The sequence below is a fragment of the Aedes aegypti genome, chromosome 2, assembly GCF_002204515.2.
Source record: "Aedes aegypti strain LVP_AGWG chromosome 2, AaegL5.0 Primary Assembly, whole genome shotgun sequence".
Taxonomy (NCBI): domain Eukaryota; kingdom Metazoa; phylum Arthropoda; class Insecta; order Diptera; family Culicidae; genus Aedes; species Aedes aegypti.
In genome coordinates, this window is record NC_035108.1 from 371,799,643 (window position 1) to 371,819,217 (window position 19,575).

Here is a 19,575-nt window from a genome sequence, read left to right on the forward strand (position 1 = left end):
CTTACCACCTCCCCGAGGGAGTGCATTGGATACTAACTGGTGTGGTGTAACGCACAAATCATCACTGACCATATGTACAACTAGTCCGAACACTGTATAAGATTGAATTTCCCCTAAGGACTGGGAGACATTCTGAGGCTAACCAAAGATTCTAGGTTCATCAGCTGGGTGCGGCCCCAAGTGCGACGGCTCAATTTGTGGAGTCTGTGGAATCAACAACAGCAACAACAAGATCTGTACGAGTAACGTCAGCAAGTCTACCTAATGGCGACAACTGTGTCCATTTGTGTCCATTTGCCGATGGTCCACCGCTCACAGAGACTTGAAAGCCGCCTGTCAGTGCCATCATACGGCATCCTCTTCCAGTTGAAGCTGAGGCAAAGTAAATGCTTAATTGCCTGTCCGGGCGTCTTGGGAGTTTATCTTCTACTATTCACTTTGCCTACACACCATGCTGACGATGCTCTTTGAAGAACAAAGTTTCAAGAGCCAATTGAGGTAGGAGTTTAAAGTGAGCTGGATAGGCGGAGGTTCTGAATGCAACAGATGCCTCCTGTGCTGAGAGTCGATTTTCATTTCGGTGTAATTAATATTTAAATGCTAGAGGATTTCCATTTTGATGGAACACCCAAATAATTCATTTGCACTATCGTCTGTCGTCAGCAACAGGTTTCAATGAATAATTAATTTATTAATGTGTCAATTTATTTGCTAATGAATATTTAATTTCTTGGCTGATATTCAATTATCACTCCATCCGGAGTCAGTTTGCTATTGAAATTAATTTCTCATAATAAATCATCTGCGCGGAAAATGATGTTCCCCTCCACTCATTATTCAACATGCAATGCCCCTCCCCAAAAGATATTAATAGCTCGTTAAATGATTTTCATAAATCAGTGCTGTAAACAGTTCCACCCAAGAAGCTAGCTGCTCCGACAAAACCAATTTGTAAACCCGTTACATCATTCTCGTCATCTGCTGAGACTCGAAAATCTTGGATGCTGCTTGGGAACGGAAAAATCCCATCCCAAAGGCATGCTAACAAGTTGTTGAGCAATAAAATTTTTCAAAGACAGCTCTCGCTCTGGTTACGCGTGCGAAAAACTCATGAATGGAGATCCCCCGCTGGTTCTGCCAAACAGACAGTTCTGTGTGCGACAAAGCGCGAGTAATTATCCAGAGTCTAGTTTTTTGAATGAACGACGATCGCACTCCTAGCATATTACTCGGCGTAACATAATCTTCTGGTTGCCCCCCTTTCTTCACACCCAATCCAACACCCATGAGAACGCCCAACCTAACCCGTAAAATAAATGATGAATGATGAACAAGTGGAATTTGGTTACGCGTTGAACCACGACCGAGGCTCGGTGAAAAAGAAATCCGAGATCAGCATGAGCAAGTTGAACACATGTACTTTTTTGCGGGGAAGCAAACTTTAAACAAAACTCGCACATATGTTTGTTGGATGGAGCATCTTCAGAGTAACAAAAAAAATGTTTACTGAACAGCGAAGTATCTAAATTAAGTCATCTCTGAGGCAGAACAAGTAAGCCACAGAATTCAGCGATCCCTTTTTTGTCACATTCTGTTTTTTTTTTTTTGTTCAACTTATTATTAGCTTCTATGCTTCTTGCCGTTTACGGTCAAATGGCAAGAAATTTAAATCTTGTGACATACTCTAAATCAACCACAGAGAAAATTTATCACTTCTTTTATTTAAAAAAAAAATAATAATGATGATACAAATGCTTCGATAAAAATTTCGACCTTTAACGATTCTTTTAATAAGGTTTTTGCGAATCAAAGAAGTAAATTTGAGTATTGTTCCTTATAATTCCGAAAAAAAAAACTACTTATTGAACTTTAGCACTTCACGCAACTTTAGCAAAAGAAATAAATAAAAAACTAAGAATCACTAGTATATGTTGCTTATCTTGACAGATAGGCCTATTTCGTTTGCGAATCAGATTTCTTCAGTGTCGAGCACTTGTCATTCGACTCGTTTTTTTTTTTTACAAAAAAGAGACTGTGTTGTCAGTGACGCGGGAAGTGGGTAGGACAGTTAGGACATTATTATCTGTTCAATATGCATTCCTGGAAGTAATTCTTGAGAAGTTTCTGGGACATCCATAGAGAATTTTCAGAAAATTATTGAAGAATCTTTGGATGATTATACGTGTTATATACATTCCACGAGAGTTATGGTGCTAGCGATTTCTGAACGTGTGATCATTCTCGATATAATCTATCAACGCATTGCTGAATATCCTGACGATTTTCAAAGCAATTCCTGTAGAACTCCCACAGCACACTTTCTAGAAATTTTTGGCTGAACCCACTCTTGATTCCCGAAAAATGATTTGATCCAATTCCTACTGATATGTTGTGACACCAACCATACTAATATTTAGAGCAGATTATGATGACTTTTTGAAGGTTTTTTTTTGCTGAATTGCTGAAGATATGCTAGCAAAATATTTGATGAAGTTTCTACGTGATGAAATATTTTCATGAAGCATCTTCAGTTTCTCCTGAGAACATTTACGATTGGCCGGGTCACATCGGTGCGAAGATAAAAAAATCTACACAAATTAACAAAATTGTTGCTGCTCTACTACTTATCTAGAAATATTTTTCGAAATTAGTATAACCTCACTGGTTGTAAATGCAAGCAGTTTGCTCTATTTTTGTGAAATTCATTTTTAAAAAAATTGATTTTCAAAGGATATAAATATAAAAAAAGATATTTCTCTACCGATTCTCCTAGAAATTCTTCCTTCTAGCGATTTTTGAAAGGATTTTTAGCAGATGTTCTCCAGAATTCGCTCCAGGATATCCTTGAGTGCTCCATAGCTATCCAGTAAATTCCTCAGATATCACATTGATTTTTTTTCCAAGACTATCTTAAATTTTTTTCTGATATTATTTCACTAATCCTTCAATTAAACTTTAGGAGATACTAAAAAAAATACAAAATTTCTTTCGAGTAAATCAACATATATTTATTCTGAAGTGTTTGAAAAATAAAGCTTAATGTTTTTTTAAGAAACTCTACAAGAATTCCTTCCCCTGTTCATGTGGATTCTTTTAAGAATTCATCCATGTTTCCTAACAGATATCTAAAATTTCTTAATAAATTCTTCAAACAAATATTTTTCATTTAGGAACTTTACTAGCATTCCATTTCTCGCAGCTCTACCAAAAATTTCTTTAAAAAAATTCCCGAATATTTATTTAAGTTTTCACCCCAGTTTATACCACATATTTTTCTCCAATAATTCCTCTGATCATTCATACACAAATTTCTATGGAGATTCTGTTCAATGCTATTTAAGAAATTTCTTAAGTGAATCCTGCGGAATATTATCTCGAGATTTGATTTATTTGTTTTTGATTATATTAGAAAGTTATCTAGGAAAACTTCCTCAAGAGTCCAGGATTTATTTCAGAGATCCTTGTTGACTTCAAAACTTGCACAAGTTTTATCAGAGGGTACTCTAGGATTTAATTTCAAAACTTAAAAAAAAACTTACGGATTTATTTTTCACAAAAAAAAATATTTGGCATTTTCCTAGAGACATTCCAAAATTATTTCTTGAAAAAAAAACATGGCTTACTTGAGAAGAGAATTATTGGAGGAATTTATGTAGCATAAGATTTCTAAGAATCTTTGGAGCAATAGTTGATAGTATCTCTAGAGAAATATTTAATTGAAATATTATATAAATCGTGAAAGACAATTTAAAAAAAACCCTAGAAATACATGAAGACGTTATTGATTTAATTTCAAAAGAAGTTTTGACCGGGAATCTTGGAGGATGTCTCAATTAAATAGATGGATAAATCACTGGATAACATATTGGAGGAGTTAGGACTTTCTGGAAAAACATCTCAAAGAATATTTGGAGGAATTCAGATGATATCTGAAACAATCTTTAGATAAATTCCATTTCTGTGGTTCTCCTTGAAAAAATCCAGGTTGATTTTTTTGATATCGTGTACAAAATTCTTGGAGAAATTCCCTAGGAAAATTCGAGGAAAAAAAGAAGAAATATCCAAATTCGTAGGGAATATCCTGGAGAAATAATCATTTGAAAATGTCCGGAGTAACATCTGTACATTTGGGCCAATACCTAAATAAATTTCTGATTAAATTCCTAGAGAAAATCATGGAAAACACATACAGTAATACTTGTCGGAATGTCGCGAGGAATTGTCTAGAAGAGTCTTAGATATTAGAGAAATGTCTGCTCTGATGCTATGAAGAATCAAACACTTATCTCCTGACTCTTATTAGGTTTCTGCATTATTTTTCGTTTTTAAGTCTCTTTTTTTCTGGCAAGAGGTTTCTTATTTCCTATTTTTAAGAAACTCAATCGCTCAAAAGACGAAGAGGGTTATAAGCGAAAGGGCCTACTTTGAAACAACACTACTTTGAAGTTTAATGTTATTTTTCTGTTGAGCGGATAAATCATCTGAAAATATCACAAGAACGCTTTGAAACAGTAGAATTTCCTCAACTTAAAACTGGGGCTGTGAAAATATCGATATTATCGATATTATCGGGTCAATTTTATCGATACAATATCCGATATCTCTCGGCCCGAGATATCCATTTGGTTTGGCAAAGTATAACAAAATAAAAAATCAAGTAATGGACTCCTTAATGCAACAGTGGAAGTCACAGAAAGCCGAAATTGTCGGTTTTACTTTTGATCATCTCTTTTGATAATTATTTATTTATTTCTTCATCTTCAGGTAAACTGTACAGACTGGTTATGCTTAACCTAAAGCTTGTAACAACCACATGAATTGACAACAAAAATTAGAATCTCCTAATCCTTACACACGAATTAAACAACAAATAAAGGGTACATAACAAGGGCTGGTTTTCTGACTGTGCCACTGGGCGTCGCATGCTAGTCCGTTGCCTAGTGTGGTGCTTCCTTCAAAGGGCAAATAGCCCACTGGAAGCATTAACGTGTAGTGTCTTTAAAAAAAAAAAAAATAAAAAAAAAATAAAAAAAAAAAACGACGAGGTTAAACAAAATCGGTACGAAATCGATAATGTCTAATCCGATATATCGCTGATACCGATATTGAATCAACATGATATCGCCGGAATCGATAAATCCTCAGCCCTACTGAAAACCGACCAAAATGTCACTACATCCCTTTACGTTTGAGCCCCTTCAATATAGTAACTTTCAATTTCCAGTCCAGAGTTATTTTTTTTTAGCTTCAATGTGAACAACATATTTATCAACGTTTGTCCTACCCGTGGTTTCGAACGTGGACGCACCTCTGGTTGTCTGTATTTCATTAAACATTGAAAATATAATCGTACTCTCAGGAGAACACAGGTTTTATTAATGAAATTTAAACAATGCCTTATCAAACTTCTTAGACATCTAATCCACCATGCAAAATAGGACTTCAACTTTAATTTAAGATATAATTGGTTTAAAACTACGTAATTAAATTGAGATTGAATAATTTTTTTCAACATGCTTGCAGTCTCCATATAAAATTTGTCGTTTCTCTTATATGACAAAATGCAATAGATCGTAGTAGGCAGCGCGCGCGAAAGGATGTGTTGAAAATTTATCTGTCACGTTTTTATCGTCTCCGCAAATTGTTAGATTTGGCTGGTGTAGTTTTTGAAAAAAAATTTCTATGGATCAAATAACTCGGTTAATTCTGCAAGCGTTTTGTTAGGTAATGCTTCGTTGAAGCCCAAGCAGAAAAAGCAATCGAGTTCAGGTTTTCGCGTTGTCGGAGTGATATTTTGCTTTTGTGAAATGAACATGCTGATTAAAGTGGCTTACAGCTGCTCAATCAGCGAGCCCGTTTCATGCTTTTATTTTTAATGTATAATATATTATGAAACGTATTTTTAGCATGACAACGGTGGACATGGTACTTGAATGAATTGATTTAACAAAATATGAACAGGTCGTCACTGTAAGTGTTTACTTAGATTCTTGCACATTAACATTTAGAACCCCATACCTTTCTTTTTACCTGATTTTTATCATTATAAAAATAACCTTTGAATGGTTCAATGCTACTGTGTCGACTTACCGTATGTCCACGTTGTCTTTAGAGTACTGATAGGAGATTTTTTGAACTGAGGTCATCACTTACCAAGGTGAATCCTGATCATGCATCCATTATTCCTCCCATGACAACCATGGAGATGCAGAGGTCATCTCGGTCTCTAGTAACACTGGATGTCATACTAACATGCCCTCCCATACCCGATGACTGTAAGACCGTGGCCGGCGCCGTTATTGACTTTTTAGTGTTTGGAGTTCTTGAAAGTGTACATTGAAGATGCAAAGCTACTCCGAAGCTACATCTACGAGTATCGGAAGTGTTATGAACATTGCTCACAAGTATTGTTTAACACATGAAGTTTGAATTCTGTGGCAAATTGAACAAAAAAATTGCCACACAAGCTGGTCAACTTGCATGCAAGTTGGCAGAAACTGTCAGATTCTGCATTTTTAACAGCCAATATCTCAAAACTAGACGTGCTAAAGATCGAAAGCTGATTATTTTTAAGTTTTTGTAGTTATGTATTATGTATGTATTATTATTAAAATTCTGTAACTTTGTAGTTTCAACCATTATGGCAAGAAAAAGACATTAGTCTTAAGTCATGTGTGAAACAAACTAAACTAAACTATGATATTTTTAAAAACCGCAATGGATTCAGCAATCTTGAATTAAGTAAATAGCGGTATTTTTGTGCTTGAGAAATATGTGTTTGGCAGTGCAATGACTTGTAGAGTCAACTTTGCTCATGCTCAACTCATTCTCAACCACAAAGATACTTTTACACCAGAGATAAACATATCTGAATTAAAATCTCATTCATTTCTTTCAACTTTGCAGCAACTGCCAACGGTCTATCGCCTCTGTTGATCAACAACGAACTCCTGGTGAATCACTACCGACGCTTACTGCACCCGGCGTCTGTTCCTCGGCTTCCCAACGGTACCAACTCGTCCAGCAGCAACACCTATGAGGACGCCATAGACGTGCAAAAAATCAATAGAGGTAAGCGATCGATTCCTGAAAACGTTGGTGTCTGTTGCCAGCAGCGATTATAAGTCAGCGTAAATCAGAGCTCTTTCAAATAGACTTTCCGTATATATGCATGGGATGTAAAAGCTACGGAACGACCAAAAATCGTTATCTTATCGAAGCACGGCGGCGGGCCATCCAACCTACTTTGTCGTTCGTATTTGGAGGTAACTTTCTGTTTCTCGCCTCACGTAGCCGCGTAGGAATCCATTGCTGAGTTCCTGACTGATAAGAATCGGAAATTGTTGCCCGCATAACCCATCACCAACGGCAAACATCGATCAGGCTTGGTTCAACAATCAACCATAAGCAGTCTTTTGGCCGTTTGCTTTTCGGCCTACCGATTTGTAAAATCACCTTCCAGTAAATGGCATAAGGGGCGACGAAGAAGCGGTTGTTGGTGCGTTATCTAAGACCAATGAGGTGCAATAAAAGTGACACCTTTTCCCCTTTACCCTGATCGCATCGATAATCTTCTGTCTCATTCGAGCAGCCACTACGCATTCACCGTGTGAGGTTCAATCTCAGCTTTCACAGTTTGTCCCGGTTTGACAGTAAGTCGGGGCATTATACCTACTGATAATCATGTATTGTAGAAGAGTAGAGTAGGGACTGAGGGCCGGCAGCAATCGAATTAGAACCAAATGCCAATATTGAGCCGATTGAACCAATCGAGCATATCGCATCGCGTTATCGCATTACGGTGGAAGCCGATATCTGTGCTTTATAGGACATATTTAGGCACTGAGCTGTGTGGACGATGACGCGGTTCACCCTTATCTTGTGATTTGTGGTGAGGCTTTCCGCGGCCTGCGGTGATTGCCGGTGATATTAAGGTTTATTATTGTGATTTTGGGGAGTAAGTTGCCCGGGCAAACTGATTTGTATCGTTTCCAATGAGCAACTAAGCATACGATTTAAGTCTGCAATCACTATCATTGTGTTCAAAAGCTGTTATAATTTTAGAATATTTTTTATAACATGGTAGGTCCGACGTTTTTCCCATACGCTGGAACGATCGCATTTGCTGACTAAATACACTTTCGTTTTGTAGTGAGTAATCTATTAATATTAATCAATATTTGGTAATAGTGATGGATATCACGCCTATCAAATATTTTTTTCTATTAAAGCTTTCATTTACGAGAAATTTGAAGTTAGATGCCTTTGCCCATACAAAATAAAACGAAAAAAGTTCTGCTGATCAACTGTGGACAAGATCAAAGCAGGTAATCCATTATTCCGCAAGTAAAAGTGACATTTCGCTCATACTGGATCAACTGTCAAAATTACTTTGGTAAAAAGGAAAAAGTTTACTTGAGCGCTTTACGTTTCAGATGCATACCACGCATAAAGGTCAGTCACTACGACAACCCTTAATTTCGCCAAAACCTGCATACGTCTTTTCATGTGACAGGTCTGTGTTTGCATTTGTTTACATCGGAGGAAGACCGGTGCATACATGGGCCTGTCGTTTCCTTAGAAGAACTGTCAAAGTACTTCCGAATGTTCAATGAAGAAGTTGTAGTAAACCGTTTGGACTATAAGAAAAATAAATGCTTTTTGTCATGAAAAATTCAAAAATAGAACTAAAACTTCAAATTACACAAAAACTATATTTTTAACATTTTTATATTTCCACCATAAAATTGTTATAGGGACAAAATTTCAAGATGAAAAAAATTTTCATAAAAAAAAGTTTTTCTATGATTATGAACAACGTTTGGTTGAATTTCATACTTATTTTTGTCAGACGTTTGGATGATACAATAAGATCCTTCGAAATATTCTAAACCATTATAATTATCATGATCACATCACTAGAAATAGCTATTTGCGAGTTATTTCAAGTTTAATGTCAAAATTGATTAATTAAATAATGAAATAGCGCATTACCATTTGTAAATCCCGATTCTCCATCAACTAAAATTAGACGGTAGTGAAAAATAGCCTATAACTTCGAAACCCCATTGTTTTTAATGAAGAAGCGCGAATAATAATTGAAAATAGTCTATTTTTTTAATGAATAATTGCATTAAACTTGAAATAACTCGAAAATGGTAACTCACTAGGAGTAGGAGTAGGACTTTGATAATTATAACGATTAGAAGTTATTGCAAGAAAAGACAAAAAACGTATTTGTGTTTCTTATCAAGATTCTATGGTTAAATTTTTATAAATATTAGAAATGGGTTTTTTGTGTAATATTAACCTTAAGTTTTATTTTTGAATTGTTCATGATACAAAATAAAATATTTTCCAAGTGTTTATTTTTTTCTTGTTGTCCAAACGGCCCACTACTACTTTTCCATAGAACATTTTTCTCTAAACATAACAGCTTCGGAACTAGAAGCTTTTAAAAGAATTGCACCCAAAAACGCATAGGTCATTTACAAAAGTCATTCTTGAGTCAAAATAACCGAAAACATGTGGAAATCGACAATATTTTGAAAGCTGTGTAATATCAACGCAATATTTGTCAAGAGCTCCATTTATTTGCGATTGGATGTTAGTTTTAACATACGCATGGCGAGTTAGTCCAAAAGAGCCTAAATTTGTGTAACTTTATTTTAGAGAGCCCCTAGTGGAGACGTACTTCCAAAAAAAGCAAGACATATACTTCGAAGTTTATTTATACGCCTGATGTACTTTAAAATATGCATGCTGCAGAATCGATTCGATTGAATACCTAATTTTCGTCGATGCTGACACTTCAATTTGCAAATTCATAGTGCGAACATCGATCAGATCCCATTAGATTGGACCACCGAACTGTTGCAACGCATCTTACAATGCAACATATGGTAACCATAGCAGCTGCAGCGATTCACACTTCATAACATGTCAACCAGCAAGCAGCACATTGCGCCAGTCCAGTGTCACACAGGGTCATCCACGCAAGATGTTTGGACTTCGACCACCAAAGATGCCACAAATTGCAAAAGTGCGTACCTCCAGATACGCTTGTACTCTCTAACCGAGCGTGTAATTTGGAATTGCTCGTAAATCTGACTTACACACAGTCCGCGTAGAATTTCGAGGTGGCGGTCAATATTGCGATATGCCCGGCGCAGCCAAAGTTCACGTGTACTCCGGTACGAGGTGGTCAATTTGCCATGGCGTCTGAGATTCTAATAAAAGAATCAACGGAATAAGATTTTTAGTACGAAAAACCCACGCAGTCGTGTTCGCTTTTGGACGCGCTGCTTGACTGTGCAAGACAAGCAAGCTCAACTGCAAGTGACTTATCCACGGTGCTGAAGCTTAATGGATGCCTACGCGTGCGCTTCGACTCAACCGAACAGAGATTTCTCAATCTGGCGACCGGCGGAGAACGTTTTCTGTCGCGCAGAGAAATTATGACAATCTAGATGTCCGGCTCTGATAGATCTTAATTAGTGCTAATTCAGAGTCTCTCCGTCTCAATGCCTTGTGGCGGCCAGCATCGTGGTTTAAATTTCCAAGAATTGAATAAATGCGAATCAGTTGAGTCGCCGACTCTCGGAGCTCTCTAAAAGCTATGATTTTATCAGTATTGCAGTAGCACTCCTGTGATGCATTTAAATTCCATGCTAGTCTATTCATGGACGGAAAATCTAATCCCCCTATCACCTTGTGAAATCACACTCCAGCTAGATTATCCACGGGTTTGTCCATACAGCCTGCTAAATCCGTGCCTCTGACAAGCCGTAATGATGTTTCTCGTATACCGTGAAAACAAGCACTTCAATGATCCACGTTCATAAAAAAAAAGAAGAAAAATTCAAACTGTTTGAACAGTTCTCGAACGGTAATGAATAATCAAACTCGGGGGCAGCTTACCAGCCATCATCACAACTGAACACTCACTCACTCACTCATATGACCGTTCCACAGTGGCGCATGGCATCGATATAAGAAGTGTGTTGCAAAAATATCTAAAAAACATGAAAGTTGCCCGATTTAGATTTAGAAGAGTTCAACTATCGCTAAAAATGTATAAATTGAAGCTTTGCTTTTAATTTACATAATTTTTTTTTTGAGTTTCATTTAAATTTATGTGACCTTTTTATTTGAATTTGTCAATAAAAACGTCATTTGAACAATATATTATGAAAAATAGAAATATAAGTTTTTGTTTATCACTACTTATTTTTTTAACATCAAGTAAAGTAATTGTGTTATCGTTTCCAATCGATTTGGTATATTTTTGCGATTTCGTCCCACCTTTGCATGAAGGCGCTCCACTGTGCATCCATTCTTTTGATTTGTTGTTTGAAGCAGTGAGTGTACCCGCTAATGCCTAGTACAATAAATCATAGCTTATCACGGCAAGAGTTTGTGAAGCAGTCCTCGAGCCCGTTCCGCCCTGCTCTATACGTGTTGCACCATCGCACTTTCAAGGCATCGGGTAAACTATAAAGTTCGATTTTATTTTTCATTCAATTTGACAGACTTTGTTTATCGTACTGTCAATATTTGTCGAAATTTTATTGCACACCGATGGTTGTCACAACGTGTTCGAAATCGGATACACTGTATTAGATTGGACTAAACTGTGGCTGGCCATTGGAATGGAACGGATATTGTGTTTTCATATTTGTGTATTTGTTAGTTGCTTACTACTTGTGCAAATGTGGACAGACAATTAGCAAGGTTTTTATACATGTGCATAGAAAACCACATTACTTCCAATATTTTAAGTATACGTTCACAATTCAGAAGCGTGCAACTGGTGAGATAAAATACCAAATTTCATTTCTGTAAAGGTAAAGATGAATTTTCATAAGAGGTTCTTATGCATTTTGATATTCCATTTGCCTGAGTGTATATGAAAACCATTGATGTTTGAATATTGCTGAGTTATAAACAAAACTATATAGAATTTATGTCATACAGTTATCTACATGAAGTTCAGATTTGAATGATACATCAAAAAAATTGAAAAAAAAATGCATTCTTCCGAAAGCATCCCTCATTATAATAATACCAACAAAGATTACCTAAAAGGGACAACAGTCGTAATCGAAACGCCCTTAGATAATCATCATCACCACGGTGGGTGACTGGTGCTGTATGAGAAGTCTAATTCAGCACTCGACTCAGCCACGCGGCAGGCGGTTCGCACTCTCCTCTATCGGTTTCAATTCAGATCTTAAACTCATGAACCTTTCACCTAGGGTAGGTGTACCAATTATGAATGCAATATGTCAACATAATAGACAAGAGCCAGAAGCCAAAATCTTGTACATGCCTTCATGCCAAACATTGTCAAATGCTTTTTCTATGTCTAGAAGGGAACGAGCAAAATTTGTAACAGTTGATGAGTTGGCAGAAATTGAATTTTCGTTGATGTGGACCACACGCTACGTCTGAACCAGACGATTATAAAAATCGAATGTACATCGGATTTTTTCTCGCTAGAGATCAGTATGTGGTCTATATTTTCATAATCGGAAGGTTTTTTTTAAATATTCTATCGGTGATAATGCATTGAAAACTTGATTCTCATAAGATTTAGTATGAAAAATGGCTAAAAAGTGAAAAAAAAAAAAACAAAATTTCACCGATGAAATATTTTAAAACTTTCCAATTATGAAAATATAACCCAAATTCTAAACTTCAGCGAGAAAAAATCCGACGTACATTCAGTTTTTATAATCGTCTGGTTCAGACATAGCGTGGACCATTATTCTCTTTAAAATGACTTTTTTAAAAAAGTTCACTGATGGAGGAAAGCAAATTGTTCAATCATTCTTGTTAAAATTATCCGTTGTATTTTAGTTGCATAATAAAATAAATGTTCCCACTATTGCCATAATTGATACATCTACCCTACTTCCGTAAATTTGCCTATGGTTGTTGTGCAATACCTAGGGTGGAAGGCACACAACGATTGTGATATATTACACGCATATTGATATTAGGCAGGCAACAAAGCGTGAAGTCGACCAAGAAAAAGGGTTGTAGGATAAACCACCGTTTGCCTGTTAGGTCCTTCCAGCTGATTAAGGGGAATGCTATTTTCCGGGTTCGATACAATCAGCGCCGCTCACGGATTGCGTGTTCCGTGCTCTAAAGTGCTGATTTTGGAATCGGTCAGACCTAACGAGGAGTGAAAAGAATTTAATTAAGGCTGAGGAAATTTGTCGGAAATCTACCCTGACGATGACAAATCATTCCGATCCGACGATCCGGAGATGAGGTGGGTTGATGGGGAACATTAGCGTGGAATGTTATCTGGCGATGGCGTGATGGTGATTGTAACGTTGCTCCGAGAGGGGAAACATCATTAATACCATTTAAAAACGTATTTGTCTTCACTGTAAGATTGTGTCAATATTGAAGGAACGTTCGAAAGTTTTATTGTTGTTTCGAGAGGGGGCGCATCGAAGTCGTTGGTTATAAAATTTATTACCAGCATGTGGTTTTTTTATCCGCCAGTATCCGTTTGACTTCTCAATCATGGTGGCGGGCATTAAAAATTGAGGGTTTGTTCTTTCGAATAATGTTCCGTTGATTGTCTGATACTGACGTAAAAAGAACGTTAACCAAACAAACTTCTGAAAAGCAATGAATGGTGTTCTCATATAAATTTCTTTTTAGTCATACTTTTTTTAACATTTCAATTGCGGTAACACCGTGGACCCTTGGACTTAAAATGCTCAAATAAAAAGTCAACTTAAAAAAAAAACATAAGTAAAGTTTATACCTTACACATTACATTTTCTGAAAGTTAACAGAAAATCTTCAGTTTGAGCCAATAAATAAAAACTACTATCATTTTTTCTCTTTAAAGCTACGTAAGTGTTTGAAATATTTTTGAGACTACAGTCAACCCTCCATGAGTCGATATTGAAGGGACCATCGACTCATGGAAATATCGAGTCTTGGAACAGCAATGCTATGGAAAGCTGTTTGAGGGGACCATCATAGTAACCATGAACATCGACTCATGGAGGTTTAACTGTATTAGTTATTAAATGGAACAAAACTGAAGTTTATAGGTGCATTATTTTTGAAGTTATCGTTGTCTGAATTTTACAAATTAAGTTCGTTACAGTCCTTAGGTTTTTGAAACTGGAATTCCTTTGCTTCTAACACTCTCATTTTTGTTACCACATGGCTAAAAAAGTGTTTCGTCTATAGGATCAATCATTGGATCAACTTTTGTAAGCATCCGTATTGAAATATTATAAATACTCTTTACTTTTATGGTTTTGTTTCGAATTCCGAACATAACTAATTGATAGTTTTACAATTTTCAAATGTAGAGGACTTGAATCATAGAAGGATTGATCAGGTCCATCCCACTCGGGCTCAGATTGGGTACCACTTCTAGTACTGCATTCGGTCCCTCGGTGGTGCAAAAGGTACCCAAGTTTGACAGATCGCAGTACACTTTTCACGGCATTTTAGATTACACTTATGAGCCATAAAATTTTGGGCAACTGCAAGGGACATGGAGGTCTTTAATTTGTCTTTGGATTGATCATCCTGTAAAAAGAATTGAAAAAAAATTGGGTGGTTTTTTGAAACTTTAATGAAGAATGTTGCTGAAAAAACAATTCCTATTTTTAGGGTAAAGGTGGTAAGAAAGATATGGGAGACTGGATTTTCAAACTTTTTCGAATTTTGAAACGCCCTTACACATTTAGTGTGTGAATTTGTGTAGTTTTTTTGCATTGCGCTGAAGTGACATGGCCAATCGAATAAGTTTTCAAGAGAAACTGAAGAATCATGGAAAAGGTTTCATCGCGCAGAAAATCCTTCAACTATTTCACTGGAATTTTTTCAACAATTCTGCAAGAAAAAAATCTGTTGTAAAATTTTAATATTCTGCTCTGAATATTTTTATGAGTGATGCTACAAAATATCAGTCAGAATTTGATCAACTTATTTTTTGGGAATCAACTAAGAACTAGGTATTTCCAGAAATTCCTATGGCAATTCTGAACCAGCAATATTTTGATCGCACATTCAAAAATCGCTTCACACTCAATCACATTTTACTTGTTAGGTACTTTTTTATACTGGGTATGAATAGTTAATCATATAAAATACAAAATGTTCAGCTCTTTACCAGAAAACCTCTGAAATTCAGTAATAATTTATTATTTTTAGGCTGTCAGACTCATTTCGACGTTAAAATTGCAACATTACCGAGCAGGCCGAAAACTCAATAAGAATAATAATCAACTATTCAGTAGTTGAACTATGTTACTGACTTGTCGTCAAAATCTAAAGAAAACAAACTGATGCGCATGCGGAAATGTGTCAAACGAGGATCTCCTGCTGTAGAATCATCCGGCATCAAACCAAACTTTTCCTGCACTTATTCTGCGCAGATATTCTCAATCGTTCTTCAAACAAGTCTGACAAGGGAAGATCACGATGGTGTTACACGGGGTTTTCAACCGGACTATTTTTGTTAGATTCCTCATGTCGAAATATGAAAAACCCCAAAGCCTTTCAGGTGATGGTCCAGTGGTGTAATCAGGAGGGGCTCTGAAAGAGGCAATTTTCAATGAGAATATATACTAAGGTGTGGAAGAAGAAGCAAGGGCTATGTATTAGTAAAGAGCAAAAACGTAAACAAAAATAACTACGTCACTAATTTACACGGCTTCTTATGGGAGCTCGCATGCTTGTAGTTGTGAAACATTTTGCGCCGTACACGGATGTCACGCACACTAAATGTCTTCTTCCTCACCTCGTATATATTCTCATTGGGCAATTTTGTACGTATATTATATTACTAAGCTTATTAGAAGTTTGACAAAAATATTTTTTTAGTATTTATTTTGATGGTAGAGAACATAATTGACATTAATATATATTTAAAATGTTTTTTTTTCCATGCCAAAGGCGCAATCGGGATGGGTGCCCATATTCCATGTTAGTTACGCCAATGGCATAAAAATACATTATAAAAATACATTAATGTCAGTTCTGTTCATTACTATCGTACAAAATACTGAGAAAAATCTTTTTGACAAATTTTCAATCGACATAATAATATTATATTCGTACAAAATCGACCCTTTCAGAGCCCCTCCTGGCTACACCACTGGTCCATCACCCGAAAAGCTTTAAGGTTTTTCATATTTCGACATGTAGAATCTAACAAAAATAGTCCGGTTGAAAACCCCGTGTAACACCATCGTGACCCTTCCTTGTGAGTACCGGGCAATGATTGACAATGAGCGAAGCTCGTCAACAATTTTAACTGTTTGGATGTAATGCATTCCCCACGCCTTACAATAGAGCAGCTCACACAAGCCCTATTTTCCACATCCACAGAGTCATTAAATACTATTCCATCGCTAATACAATCCACCAGCCCTAATAGGGTTTCGTTCTACTTCGTCGTAAGCGCTATTATTCGTCGTATCAAACTTAAAATGTTCCACTACGGCGGATATTCCAACTTACCGAAAACATAGATTCATTTTCCAAGTGTATTTTTGTGAAAGCTGTCATGGTTTGTACACTTGTGCACCAAAAATGCGATAAAACTACTGTTTTTCGTTAAATAACTTCAGCTCGATTATCGTCTTTGCACTTTTTCATCGAAATCGCATGGACGAACACGATTCGAGAGAAATACTTATCGATCGGCACCAGTCACACCACTTTATGATACAAGTTTCTTCCCGCCCCCTGTGTGACCTGCTTCGCTGGGCACTTATTTTCACTAACCTTTCGTACTTCTTCACTGAAGGATTTTATTCCAATAACACGCCGTAAGAGTTCTATAATTCACGAAATTTTATGAAATTTCCTCACCGACCACGTAAAATTGAGAATATAAACAAAGTTCAATCCGTCGTACTGAGAAAAAAAGCTTTCGCGCGTCAATGTGTGCGCGATGGTCGACGTAAAAATACGGTTCCTTTGATAGTGTTGTTTTCGCTGAACTGTGAGCAAATACCATAATTGCTCGGTCAAAAGGAATTGTGTTCATAAGTTTGAATCATAAATGAGAGGCTTTTTAATTAATGAATAGTGCTTATGTTAATAATAATGGTTCCAGATCCGCATTTATAATTTCATGACCTAAATTGCCACTGTTCATATCAAAAATAGGAATCATAAATGGAAGATAACTAAAACCATGAGTACTGTTTATGTTTTCATGAACTTCGTTCATGGTTCCAGCATACAACATTCATGATTTGGTAAAATGGTTCTCGATATCCTGGTCTGTGGTCATGGTGTATTTTAATGACATGCAATACACGTTCCTCCCAAAATCATGACTCTTTCTCATTGTTTCGAGTGCTGTATTTTTCTAGTAAGTCCGATTTTACTTAGGTAGTCAATGCTGGTGATGGCCCTTGACGTATTATGGACTGCTTTCAGGAAAACATAAAATGAACACTCAAAGCAACCTGGTTTCTATGAAAATCTATCGGGTGAACTTCATTTACATTGTTAGGCAGCAGTTCCAGGCATAATATTTGGTATAAGGTGCATACATACATATATTTGAACAGTTTTGTGAATGTGGGTCCATAATAGGAACGTCGGAAGCGTGCCGGATAACATGGGATTCAAATGGAGGGTCCATAATGGCGGTGACCCATTTCGCATACGGACGTATGGCATAATGGACATTTTGCATTAAGCAGTTTCATACAAGAACAGGTAGCTTTTTAAAGGAGACACATATTATGCGAAACGTTTTTATGCGAAAAGTCCCACCCCCGTACATAACAACGGTAACGTCAAATTTGTAAACATTCCTATTATAGAATACAAGCGGGCCATAATAGGCATAAGAACAACAGTTATCCAAATGTTTATTTCGCTGGGAAACCCGATTGATTCAGTATATCCATTTCTAACCATGAAACCCTATCATTTTGTTATAAAACGATTCTAGGAAACATACATCATGCCAACAATAAATCGCACGGTGCTCCAATTGCCGTTATTATCAAATAAAATATACCATTCAAACGGCAGTCGGCAGTTGAATCAAAACATTATTCTGCACCTCTGGGCCGAATTTGAAAAAAAATCCTTAGTCAGAATTTTGAGTTACGCCTTTTTAAAATGTATATGTTAGAAATTACACGATGTATACCACTTTAACTGGTTTAAACAAACAGATTATAATAAAATTGTGTAGTTTTATTTTTTAATTTAATTTAATTGAAAAATGTATTGCTCTAAAATTTATCCAGACCAACATTTGAAAAGGGCCAATGCTATGTCAACATATTACTAATCAGCCAATACACGAAAAATTACATCTACCAATCTAACGCCTAATAGTGATTTTAGGAAATTGTCCAAAGCATTCAAATATGTATGAATAATTCTTGGACAGGATATTTAGATACGCCCTTTTGAAAAGTATGGATAGAATATTGCATAGTGAATTCCGTTCCATCTATAATCCATCCAATCTATAATAACACTCCAATATCACCTATCCGTATCTATATTATATATCGGTATTCTATTCAACTTTATTTAATTCGTTTCTATTCTAGTATGTTCTACTGTATTCAATTTTACACTACCTGTTGGGAATTTGCCAACTTTCCACGGCGCGGGTGTGATTTCCGAACAAATAATACCAGAACGACCAGAAACGTGGGGTTTATGTTCTTAATTGGGTTATTATTTTATTCCTGTAATGGAGTTATGCAGAGTATCTTTGTTAGTTCAATACATAATAGGCTTTCTCATAGTTTCTTAGCTTAGTATTAATAAACAATAGTAAATTTTAGCCATTTAACTTACGTTTAGTCCCGTAGTGCGATACTTGCGAGTGATCAAATTAACAATGGTCAGGCGAGATGTGGAGTCTCACTGTAATAGCTGGACTTACTGCAACTTTCCGTACTTAATTCCGTTAATCGTACTAGAATAATTTAGATTTAGGTATTGTAATTGTAATTTAGCAAACAAATTTACCTTTTGCATGAAGGTTTAGGATGTAAGTAGATTTTAGGTTATAACTAATTCACTTTGCATGAGCCAGAACTGTAGGAAATATGTAGCGTATTTATAATTCACATGCTCGTAATTTAAGAGAGGAAATATTACCTTGTAAAGCTTGCACAAATAGCAAATTCTATGTACAAGCAACTAAATTTTAGAGTTGATTTTAATCACTTTTAGACACAGTAAACTAATTCAGCATGTAGTACTATTGTTAGATACTTTCATAATAAACTATCGCTTTCTCTCCTCTCCCATTGAATTGCCACGGTTGACCAACGTCCTGGGCAGTGAAGGTCTGTACATTACCTGGGTGCAGTGGTGTGTGAAGTGTAACCTATTGGATGAGCAAATGCGCATCTACGCCAGGGGCGTACTCAACACTCCCCCCGGGTATGCCGATGCTATAGACGGCTTACAAATCGTCGCGACGCACATCCAAAACAGCCAACTTGGCTACGGGACGCTCGTACACTCCAGTCAAAGTCTGCACGGTGGCTGCTCTGATCTGACCGTCCTTCTGGTTGACACTAGTTCCGA

The 19,575-nt window shown here is 36.4% G+C and overlaps 1 protein-coding gene across 2 annotated transcripts in view; it reads left to right on the plus strand.

Moving 5' to 3' along the window:
- LOC5569444 (Krueppel-like factor luna) overlaps positions 1-19,575 on the plus strand; it is a 189,706-nt gene that overhangs the window by 58,205 nt on the left and 111,926 nt on the right. For both annotated transcript variants that reach the window (XM_021846707.1, XM_021846706.1), the window contains exon 2: positions 6,907-7,071. In XM_021846707.1, the coding sequence (XP_021702399.1) occupies positions 6,907-7,071 (165 nt within the window). The remainder of the gene's footprint in view (positions 1-6,906; positions 7,072-19,575) is intronic.